Source organism: Leptinotarsa decemlineata, unplaced genomic scaffold, assembly GCF_025532065.1.
Source record: "Leptinotarsa decemlineata unplaced genomic scaffold, Ldec_3_MD MMD2_tig00000026_RagTag_RagTag, whole genome shotgun sequence".
NCBI classification, from domain to species: Eukaryota; Metazoa; Arthropoda; class Insecta; order Coleoptera; family Chrysomelidae; genus Leptinotarsa; species Leptinotarsa decemlineata.
Window position 1 is genome coordinate 4,224,728 of NW_027412539.1, and position 12,500 is coordinate 4,237,227.

A 12,500-nucleotide genomic window follows, 5' to 3' on the forward strand; every position below is an offset into this window, starting at 1 on the left:
CTCAGAATTTGAGTCTTCTTTTTTTCTGAGAAGGAGCCGCTTTTCGATTACCAGGGAAAGAACCTGTTTGTTCACTGAGACGTGTCCTAAATGCTTCCTCCTCCACTTTTTGGCCTAGTATGGAGACCTTCGGTCCCTTTGAAAGTTCTTTGGTCTCGATGCCTCGCAATGTTGCTCCTCATCATCGTAGGATACCCTGCATTGAACTATGTTATTTTGAACTGCAGGTTAGTGCAGCTGGAGCAGTGTTGTTTGATTCAAGAATCCATTCCCCCTGAATCAGGATAATTTTTTCATGACTCAGAGTGACACCCGGACGTCAATAACCGCCACATTCAGTCCATGAGAACGACGGAGTATATTTGATATATTCTCTGGGAAAGTTTTTATATCTTCTTTGGGTATCTTTTCGGTCCCTTCTACATACGTTATTTTGGAAGAATCTTTGTTCTGGTCCTTTTGTGGCTTTTCATTCCAATTGCCCTCTGCAATTTCTTTCGGCCTCTTCGATTTGCGCTTCTGCACTCCCGATAGTTTCTGTGTTGCAGTTCGTCATTGTCGGTCCTGCAATTACGGTTTCGGAGAGTTCGTCTTTGCTGGTTCACTTGGGGCTGTTGACGTAAGTAATTTATTCACATAGTTGTAAAGAACAACTATCCAAACTGAATTATACCTTAACACCTTCAGGTAAACTGAGGCTCTAATTGTGTTTATATGTGCCTAACACATGAAAACTGATTACGTATTTGATTACCTTCTGAAACAAATGTTATAACTATATAACATTTTATTTTTTCTCAATTTATTTTCAGATGATTCCGTGAACAACATGCTTCCGCACATTGATTGTGGTTGAAAAATATTTCAGGTGAGTGTAACGAATACTCGTATCTATTTATGGATAATAAATTGTAGATAATATTCTTGGTAAAGAACACCACAAAAATAAGACGAACGGTATGCCAATAATGGAGTCAACAATCTAAAAATTCATCAAGAAATACAGCGATTTAAAATTTATAAACTTATATAAATACTAATAGAAATATTTTTCAACTCATCTTCATTCCTGGTGAAATCGGAAAACAATTTCTTATTACATATGTAACACCCTATAAATTTGATGTATGTTCAGTTTTGATTATGTTTGAGTTTTATTGTTTTCAGAAGTATTTTAATTTCTGTCAGAGTAATGGTACATGGGATGTTTCTTTCCTGCTTGCATGGGGCTTTGTTCACGAGATGAGCTGTTACTAGTTAAAATTACATGTAGTCGAGTCGTGTTGAAATCAATTGAGTCCCAGACACATTGCTGTCTTGGTAGAATATTTCCTGTACTCACGAGAAGTAATACTTCGAAACCGTGGTCTGCAGGTGATAATTTCAGCAAGGTGCCCCTACTGGATGAACGAGAAACAAAAACAACATTAACATCTGTCAGGTATTTTGCATAAATATTTGTCTGATATATGTCCAGCGTGGTATCAGTAGGGAAAGTAGTTGGAGAGATGAATGTTTCAAAATTTATCTGTCAATTTTATTGCAACAATTAAGATAAAAATTGAAAACGACAATAAAAGTCAATTGACCCTCCGGGGCGACTTCATTGATTCCAGTGGCGCATTTGCCTTTTCAGCTGCAGGAAAACCCGGAAAAACCTGCAGCACCACATCATCTGAAGATCTTGATCTGCCAATGTCCTCTCTCTCATAAAACAAAATGTAGGGTGTCTCCAGAGGCTCCAATAAATTCAATACATCGCCAGAACACTTCGTGACACGACTATCGTCAAACTTAAACCAGTCCGTTTCGTCTTTCGCCAAGGCGTAATAATGACCAAATTCAACGCCAGAACCACAGTGAACAATGACTGCATGAATATCATAATAGTGATCTGCTAGATTGAGATGTTCATCTATTTCGAACCTTGGAAAGAGTTTCTTGCTTCCGTCAGAGGTTGAGTCTTGTTTGAAGAACATCAGTGTTATTTTTAGATTGACTTGGGCCTCAGCTATACTTATTTCCTCATAACAGTCAGTTAGTTTGGCGCATGTTTGGCAATACAGTCGATCATCACCTGTTAAAAATTCCATTTTCAGATGATTTTATTTCAAATTATTTTCTTATAAAATTTGTCTACGTTATTCTAGGATGTTCAATGTTATTACATACTGTTTTCGAGATATTTATGTATTTTGGAATTTTGATAATGAAATGTTTATTAGTAGTTGTTAACACTTTGAGCGCAGTGATATGGTACAAGTCATAAATATTTGAAAAAATATATATTTTATTTCTGACCGGGATATTATAAGCTTATATCGTCATAGTTACGCTATCAATAAAGAGGGTCATAACTCCCTTGGGACATTATAGATTTTATAATTCCCTCTACCTTTCACAAGTAAAAATAAATAGAAATGAAAACTGAACCATATTTTATTTATTCACGTCATTACAAATAATAAATGTACAATTTTGAAATGTTCCCTGAAAATTACTTCCGCCACTGGAAACAATTTCTTCTTTTGTATGGCTGGAGCTTCTGTTCACTACAGTCGAGGTACCTGCCTCTTCTGATGACAAAGTAGACAACATACGCGCCGTTTTATTTCTCAATTCGATGCTATCCTCCAAATATCCCTCCGCCACCGTGGAACTTATCCAACCTCCGTGTCTTTTTAAGTTAGTCATAGTTTCTCCTGCATTGGCTAGAGCAGTAGCAGAAGTGCGACGAAGGCAATGTCCCGTATAGGAAGATGAGTTTGGCAATCCTAAATACATTGCTATTTTGCTGGGGATTTTCCCAAACATGTTTTTTCCAATTGGCTGAGATGTACATTTATTTTGTCGGAAGCTCAAAAAAAATCGTTCAATACCTTTAGGACGCAAAGACATATAAAGTCTTAATAAAGGCAAAGCGGAGAACTCTTTTTCATCCACAACTGTAAATTTCTTCGATACACCAGTTTTACTTTCCGGTACGTTCACTACCATAACGGAATCCCGGTCCTCTATATCCGATATCTTCATATTCAAAAGTTCCTGACTTCTGCATCCTCCAAAATAACCCATAATCAAAACAACCTATAACAAAAAAAAGGAAATAAATACACACAAAAAGGAAAATAAGAAAAAAATTACCTTATGCAATAAATGAATATCATTAGGAGCGTCCTTTAGGAATCTGATAACATCTTTAGGAGATAAAACAGCAGACTTTTTCGGCTTATAACTCTTACTCTTCCGTTTCAAAAAAGCCTGTAGTTCATTGAACTTGGTGATATCTCGTTTCTCATGTATAGTCACCATTGATTTTAGCATTGACCATTTAGTCCATAAAGAATTCGGACTATACGTTTCTGACTGAAACGAATAAACACAATTACTACCAAATCTACCGAAAAACATAGAAAATTCCTTACCAGTTCTTGAAAATATGCCAGAAATACAGTTTCAGTGACATATTTTGGCATAACATTTTTCCGTGTCAGCCAGTCCAGATATATCTTGTATTCTTTTTGGTATACGGCTTCACTTTTCGATGGAATTAATGATTCTCTTGCTTGTTCAGCTTTTTTCAAAATATCCTCCGTTATATTTGGGGTAGAAAACACGTTTTCACCGCAAACACAGCTTGATAACAAAGTTCTGTTTATAAACAAGTAACATAGCAACAACCTAGCAACAAGAAAACTCTACTATAATCAACGGTACCTGATTCAAATATACCGGGAAGGTAATGAATTGGTACATTTTTCCGTTTCAAAAATGAACAAAATTTTATTGAAATCGGTCAGAAATAAAATTATCTATGTACCACGGGAATTAATGAGCCTTAATAACCTCAGGCAATTGCTGTCCCTCGGGCCAGAGGCCCTCGGGACGCAAACTTTGCCATCGGTAATTAAGGCCCTCCTAATTCCCTTGATACATAAATAACTATAAAATCTCTGAAGAAATGTTTTCGTTTTGATTAGTGGTCATTTAAAGAATACCTCTATCCTGCTTTGATATGTGACTAACTTACTAATGAACAATCGCCTCACTAATCGAAATTTCAGTTTATGTTGTACAGAAAACTGCCACAAAAATGACTTCTCTTCAACTAAAAATATTCAGGTACTCTGAACAAAATAACAATTTGCAAAGGTTTTGTGTAATTTTGGTCATAATACGTCGATAAGTATTAACTAAGTCGAAAAAATGCTTGTTGCTTGAGAGCTATCTTGGCGTGCGCTGCCTTATACCGTTTGATTTACATGAAGATAATGAACCCCCCTGGGTTGAGTGCCCTGTGATAGAATCTTCCCCACACGGTTACTGTGTCCAGAAGCTAGAATATCGTCCATCCACCCACACTCATTGCAGAGTGGACCTCAACCTGATGATGGGAACTTCAGCAAAATTGACCTCTGACCTCCTGCGGTCGAAAGTCAGCCTTTAGGTGCTTGTACTTTCTTCATCTGTTATTTTTATTTAACGTGACTTTACTGAGTGTAATTTCGGCTTGTGGCCCCTTAAACTGACCGGAGACAAGCATTTTTTGGTTGCGAACTAGTGTTTGTTTATGATCTGAAAATAAATGAGGATGATGAACCGTAAGATTGTTTATTTTAAATAGTTCTATATAAAAATCTGCGATAGCACCATATGCAAAATACAGAGCCATACATATAATTGAATAAGATACTTTTTTACAATGCATATTTTAGAATATCTGTCAAATTCTTATAAAAATGCATTAAATTGTTGTTTTAGATATTTAATATAAATATAATTTCTCTTTTACATTAGGTAATTTGTACAAATCGTTTAAAAGTTATCACGATAAGATTAACTTGACGCAACGCAATAAGCCATTACGCGTCACATCTACTGTAAGACGACGGGAGACAATGCGCTGGGTAAGAGGGGCGGTCTAAGCAAAGAAGCGCCACCGCCGAAAACGCCATCCGAGCGCGGGCAGAAGCGTGAGGGCAGACGTCGTTGACGTCTGACATTACTTAGTTGCTCACGACTTCTCCCGCGTAAAATTTGTTTCGTCACATTGAGTTTCGTGAGAGACCATTTTAAACAAATAGTTACAATATTTTTTTATTAACCCAAAACTTCAGGTTTCCAACATCAAAATGACGAAAATCAATACAATCCTTGAACACATTTTTCCCCCTTGGGGGTGGAAATTTCTGATTCTTTTTCTTGATTCTTATTTACGCTATACAAAGAACCTACCTGCATATTTCAAGATTCTAGGTTCAGTAGCTTCAGCTGAATTTCGTCAGTTTTGAAGTTTTGGGTTTATAAAAAATATTGTAACTATTTGTTCAAGCCATGGGCAACAACTGGTTCAACAATAAATAGGTAATAAACAACCCAAGTCCAAGCAGTTTTCATTTGTATAGTACAGTCGAGCTACTGGCGAAAATTGTATTCACACATCAACAATTAAATTTGTTCATAATGATTTTTGTCCAGTGATGGATATAGGGAATAGTTCTACCCCAAAAATAATATAGGTGGCAAAAATAGTTCCTGACGGCGTTATAAATGAATATTTGGTCATTTATATATATATATATATATATATATATATATATATATATATATATATATATTTATATATATATATATATATATATATATATATATATATATATATATATATATATATATATATATATATATAATTTAATATTGAAATACTGAAAATAAAGGAAAATTAGTTGCAACATTCAAATATATATATATATATATATATATATATATATATATATATATATATATATATATATATATATATATATATATATATATATATATATATATATATATTACAATGTAGGTTTTCACGGATGGTAGAATATGATGTGTTGTTTTTCCGGGTGTTCATCCGTTGTGTACTATTCGATAGTCGACGTCGCCATCATCATCTTCGCCATCATCTGAGATGATGGCGAAGCGAAGCAGTAACTCGTCTTGATAATGCCATCTGAGATAGAGTGTCGGTTAAAATAAAATAGGCAAATTTGCGTATTTTAGAGACCTATTCAATGATGTAAATAAATCGAATATAGCTCTTTTGTTTCTGGAGATATATAGGAAAAACCAAAAAGTCCCAAATAATTTTTTTGCCTATATCTTCTATATTCGCAGACATATTGAAAATCTGTCCACATTTTGCTATTGGCATTTGATGTGGACTCTCAGAATATATCCATTAATCTTTTATACAGGGTTTCTAACTTGGGCTACCCCATCTTTGAATTTTCAAATACGGACCTGTATTTTTTGTTGTAGTTTTTGGATCGTAGACGTTCACTTCATACTGAGAAATTAAATTGAATTTTATATTTCGGGATGTTTCGGTAATATTCGATTATAATTGTTTGAAATCATTAATTTAAACAGATATTATTGATCACTGTGTATGATCGAGTAATGATTTTTTGCTTCGAATCTGACTCTCTGCGTAGACGTCAAAAGAATCAGTAAGTTAGATATAATTGTTTCAATGAATTACAATTACTTCCTCTACAAAAAATTAAAACATGATCATTAACGGCTACAAAATACTAAATCAAACTGAGCTTTGAACAATCGACAGTGTGTACAATTTCCAGGACTTACAATGAGCATTATCGATCCACCCGAATAAGCTTGAAAATGAATTGAAGACTAAAGCGTTCGAGATATATGTACGAGTATACATGAAGAGCTGTTTTGGTGCCAAGCGTCCTAAATAACGAAAACGAAAATAAACTTGTAACCGGACACAAGAAGGCGGCAAACGATAGAAATCGCAGAAAGCTGGTTGGGTCAATTCTATTACATAATTGTACTGAGTAAGTTTTAGTTTGATAGACATCATATGAGTAATACAGGGTGTCTCATGAATGATCACCTCAAATGCAGAGAATGATTCCTTGTCATATCTTATAAAAAATTATCGTACAGACAAGTACACAAACTCATTATTCATTACCTATGCTTATATTTTAAAATTATGGTAATGATATATTTATGGTAGAAGTAGAACTTTATGGTCATAGCGGTATTTTGTAACACGCTTAGTTTTCGAGAAATACTCATCAGCCATAAAAAAAATTCTCGAAATGCATAAAAGTATCCCAAATTTTGCAAAAAAAAACGGTACACATTAAAACTAAAACTACAGTAGAAAAAAAAAGAACCAAAAAACATGCTTTTAAAGAACATTGAACTGAAAAGGTAAAAAATTTTTTTTAAATAAGCTTAAAATAATAACGAACGAAAAATATTAGTATTATTGTGAAAAAGGCGACGACGAGCGCTTGACATACAAAAAATATGGCACAAAGCACCCATGCTTTTTTCACAATAATACTAGTATTTATCGTTCGTTATTGTTTTAAGCTTATTTAAAAAAAAAAATTTAACTTTCCAGTTCGATATTCTTTAAAGTCGTGTTTTTTAGTTTTTTAAACTATATTTATTTTTCATTTTTTATTCGTATGCTGTAAAAGCGAGTTTTTTAGTCTTTTTAAAGTATATTCATTTCATCTAAACTTTGGGAACAATCACCAGTATATTGTTCAACAAAATGGTTTAGAGTTTCGCGGCTGAAGTTTAAAGTGTCATTATTTTTCGAGTTTGAAAGCCGTGGATTTTTGGAATTTCTTCCTGACGTTTCGCTGGCGCGAGTGGCTTCTTCAGAGGTTTAACCATCATGGCTTCCTGTCTGATGGGTCGTCGGACTCGCGCCAGCGAAACATCAGGAAGAAATTCCAAAAATCCACGGCTTTCAAACTCGAAACATAATGACACCATTGATATTTTCCGATTCCGGAGAGAGAGCCGGAACATCAGCTACCAAGTCCAAGGCAGCAAAGGAGGGTTACAAATAAGGCAGCAGGCGCGCGTGTTGATAAAAAAATACTTTTTTCAGTTGAAGAAAAACATCTAAAGTGAGTTCGAATTATATCAAGGGGGTTACGTATAGCGCCATCTGCCCGCGAATAGATGTCGATAATTTTGTCAAATACAGATCCCGATATGAAATGAAAAGGAGAGTTGAAAACAAACATACATACATACTTATAGGTGAAGCTATTATAAACCGTGTGATAATAATTCCTTCTTGACTCTGCTACGACTCTTCGATTTCATATACAAATAAATAAGTAAAAAAACTCATGTTGAACGGTTTTATTAAAAAAAAAAAGATAATAATGAAGTAGATAATGTACTGAAAACTAAAAAACTAATTCGGAAAATCCTAGGTAGCACTCATCACACCACTCTCCTCAGCAATGTACGGTATTGATCAGATAAAAAATAATAATGAAATCGTTGTGTCGCTCAACCTGAGTGAATATGTAAATACTACGCCCAACGATTTTATTATTTTTGCTAGGGAGAGTGGTGTGATGACTGCTACTTAGGACCTTTCGAATTATTTTTTAGTTTCTAGTACATTATCTACATGATTATTACCCTTTTTTCAATAAATCCGTTCAACATATTTTTTTTATTATTTTATTTTCAAGTTTTTAGTTTCTAATTATTTTTCACTCTAATGCCGCACAGTCTTCGACACGATGTAGAATCTTGACTTGGGTGGAAGATCTGCTAGTATCCTGATTCTGAGTTGACAAAGTACTTTGTATAGATTATATTGGATTTGTGTCTTTTCCATAGTGTACTGCTATTCAACTAGTCAAGCTCTGTCACTTGATACCCATATTGAGGTAGTTTTGAGGTAGTTTTGATCCGCCATTTTATATCTGCGACCATCTTGGATTTACAATAATACAGAATTTATTCAATGTCATCAATACTAAATGTGTGTACCAAATTTCAGATCAGTCAACAGGAAAGGGGTCAAACTTCCATTACTGAATTTGACAGAAACAAACAGGATAATCTAAATAATACCGTTCAAAAAATCATTTTGTTGATTGTAGATGAGACAAACCATTTATCAGATCAATGATTTTTTAAATTCAATTATTAAATTCATTGAAATTATATTTCAATGAAACTTCAATACTGGTTTGATAAAAACGAAACAAGTTGGGTTATACATTTATATGGACTATCTACTATGAAATTTGGCAATGCGCCCTTCTCGGTAATTGAAATCAACACTTGTAGTTCACCCTGTACTGCAAACAGTACAACACTTCAAATTTTTGAACAATTATCCCTATAGCTGATAACAAATTTGAAGAAGGATATTATAAGAAATTTGAAATAAAAAAACAGACTAACTAACGTGTGAGAAATCAAGTGAAATTCTACACCTTCCTAACGCACGAGTAATTAACTGAATAGTGAAATAAATTTATGATACGTACTCCTGCATAATTAAATATAAAATGTGAAACAAACATGAGCATAAACGAGGTGAAATATTGGAGTAAGTATTAAACTAGAGAATCGTTCAAAACCATTCTATTAATAAGGCTATAAAATAGTCGGTTTTGTAGCAGCTGTGCCCGATAAATGACTAACTTTGTCAACCCAAAACGACAACACTTCTTGAATTATTTGCAGAAAGACATCGAACTTAATTCGGTTCAGCTTTAAGCAAAAAACGAAACTTCACGATTATTGATAGAAATATATTTCTTGGAAAATATATTTAATTTATGTTACCTTTTCCATAATATTAAATCCATAATAATAAACGATGTTGATTTATATACATTATTTCCTACATAATTTATTTTCGAATGCCTCAGCTACATAATTTTTCACTTGATTAACAAGTGTTTACCTAATTGTCACGTTAAATTTAGTTTATAGTTTTGTGTTTTGATCATCCTCCATTGAAATTGGTACAGAGAAACCATTACATAAATTTACGACCTGATTAACACCAAAAATACAATAATTTTCTTTTATTTAAAAAAATCCTGATTATAGGTACAGTGACATCAATGTTCTGCAGAAATAATTCTTCTCAAGATGGCACAACTGTACTCATTCAATTTTAATTTTCATGTCTTTCAACCCTGCAATGGAGTACAATGATATTATCAAAATGCATTTTAATTTTTCTTGCTACGTTTCTTTTCAATAATACCAACTCCACACGTATCTTCTCAACCAGAATCTCTACCAAAATATATTATAGAAAATCTTGCTATCGACTCAGTTGAGATTGACTTTGATGATTAAAAAATCTAAATAAAGGTAAATATCGGAAACAGAAATTGACATGTGAGAACAATATAAAAAACCTACAGAAACCTCAATAGTTGTGAATATATTAATAATGAATCCATTCTAACATATTCAAAAAACAAACTTCGTTGTGAGATTTACACTTTCAAGTGGAAACTCATATTAACATTGAACGAACAATGTGTGTCTATAAATTTAGACTTTCATATAACTAAAAACAAATATATTCTCACGTACATATATACATGTTACATATTCTTGCAATGACACAACGTATATAATTAATGATAATGATATATAATTAATACATATACAGAGTGTACCTTAAACACATGCTAATATTTGAGGAGGTAATTCTTAGACCCATTTTAAGAAAAAAACGTCCTATGGACGTTTGTCCTAAACGCCTTAACTTTTGAGATATAGGGTGGCAAAGTTTTCAAAAATAATCAGTTTTTTAATAATAACTGAGATAATTTTGTAGACATCTTTGGCATATATCCGATGTACGATTTTCTTGATTTTCATTGCCAGTGGCGTACGTACGAGTTTTGAAATGTATATTTTTGGCGAAAAAAATACTACGCTTTATCTTGAATTAAAAATTATTTTTAAAATCTCCATACATTTTTCAGCACATTTGATCTGCTGGGTTTTCTTTGGCCGACGCATGGTTTTCGCTAAAAAAATTAAAAATCGCTTTACTTAAGGATAAATTCCTTAAAAATCTGATGCGGTATCGTACATCGACTGAAAGCAAACTAAGAGATCAGATTTGTTGCAAAATAATTGAGGATCTAGAAGGTATTTGTTTGTTGTCAGATGCACTGTTCTCAATTAAAATTACGTCATAACGCAGCACCGCTTAATAATTTTTGAAAACATAAATTTAGTTATCCTGGAATAAATGACGTGTAGCAGAATTTATTTACTGCACCTCTTGGAAATATGGAGTTTGTCGATATGTGATTTCTTTTAAAGATTAAAAGCAGAAAAAACAGCGTACCCACCATAGCAATAAAAAACAAATTCTCTGTATGTACAAACGTCAGTAGCTAATATTGATGTTGGTTTAAAGTAAGGTGTTGGTGTTAAAAACTGTCACAGCGCGTTTTGATTGATTTTGAAGTGTTATTGAAGTTATTTTGGAAGTTCGCTGTTTTTCTGAATATCAGTAAATATGGTAAATTATACGAATGCGGAAATGGCGCAAATGCATTACGTATATGGCCTTGCCGATGGTAATGCAACAGAAGCCAGGCGCATTTATCAGGAAAGATATCCTAATCGTGCCTTATACCAGATAGCCGAACCTTTTCAAATATTCATCGTCGACTTGGGGAAACTGGCAGTTTCAAGAAAGGGACTCCGGAAGGTAGACCTCGTGTAGTAAGAACTCCTGAAATTGAGGAAGACACAAATTTTGTTCACAGACGAAGCAAATTTTTCTCGGAATGCCATTCAAAATTTCCATAACAATCATGTGTGGGCTGAAGAAAATCCCCATGCAATAACCGAAACCCATTTCCAACACCAATTTTCGGTTAATGTATGGGCAGGAATTATAGGTAATCATCTAATAGGCCCATTTTTTTTACCAGGACGCCTTGATGGTCGTTCTTATTTACACTTTCTCGAAGAAGACTTACCTGGGTTATTGGAAGATGTGCCACTTGCGTTAAGGAATCGAATATGGTACATGCACGATGGCGCCCCTGCTCATTTCAGTGTAATTGTCCGAAACCATTTAAATACAGTTTATCCTAATCGTTGGATAGGTCGCGGAGGACCTCAGCAATGACCAGCAAGATCTCCCGATCTCAACAGTTTAGATTTTTTTTATGGGGTCACCTTAAAACTCTTGTGTATAAAACTCCCGTTGATACTTTAGAAGATTTAAGAGAGCGAATAGTTGCCTGGTGTGAAACTATACGAAATACGCCGGGAATATTTGAACGGGTGCGTAATTCCATGCGTAGAAGGACGGAAGCATGCATACTAAGTGCAGGTGGCCACTTCCAACAATTTTCATAATCAGTTTTGGTATTATTACTAATTAACAAATTTGTGCTATTCGTTTAGACTTACTGTCACAAAATAAAATAAAACTCGTTTTTGTGAAAAATTTATTTTTTTGCAGATTATGTTTTCAAATATTATTAGGGAATTGGTAATGCCTTATGAAGCAATTTTCAGATTCTCATTCATTTTAGAATTGATCTAATTTCTTAATTTGCTTTCTGTCGATTTTTATTTTTTTGAGTGAAAATCATGCGTCGGACAAAGAAATACCAGGAGATCAAATTTTCTCAAAAATAAATGAGGATTTT

General features: G+C 33.7%; 2 protein-coding genes across 2 annotated transcripts in view; one reads left to right on the forward strand and one right to left on the reverse strand.

The window, feature by feature from the left end:
* Nucleotides 1-812: 812 nt before the first annotated feature.
* Nucleotides 813-12,500, forward strand: part of LOC111507980 (uncharacterized) — a 243,898-nt gene continuing 232,210 nt past the window's right edge. Inside the window, exon 1 of the mRNA XM_074171628.1 lies at nt 813-868. The gene's annotated coding sequence lies outside the window, so the exon portion shown is untranslated. The remainder of the gene's footprint in view (nt 869-12,500) is intronic.
* On the reverse strand, nt 2,060-3,964 carry LOC141480896 (uncharacterized). The gene is made up of 3 exons (XM_074171625.1): nt 3,426-3,964; nt 3,145-3,366; nt 2,060-3,087 (listed from the first exon to the last, which is right to left on the reverse strand). Exons 1-3 carry the CDS (start codon nt 3,474-3,476, stop codon nt 2,440-2,442), a joined length of 921 nt encoding a protein of 306 aa, XP_074027726.1. The 5' UTR covers nt 3,477-3,964; the 3' UTR covers nt 2,060-2,439.

What these genes read in the sequence shown, in the direction of transcription:
- LOC141480896 (XM_074171625.1), bottom strand. Translation starts at nt 3,476, where the DNA reads ATGCCAAAATATGTCACTGAAACTGTATTTCTGGCATATTTTCAAGAA. An exon ending in TGGCATATTTTCAAGAACTG is followed by an intron (nt 3,367 to 3,425) that starts GTAAGGAATTTT and finishes TATTCGTTTCAG; the next exon opens with TCAGAAACGTATAGTCCGAA. An exon ending in ATATTCATTTATTGCATAAG is followed by an intron (nt 3,088 to 3,144) that starts GTAATTTTTTTC and finishes TTTTTGTTATAG; the next exon opens with GTTGTTTTGATTATGGGTTA.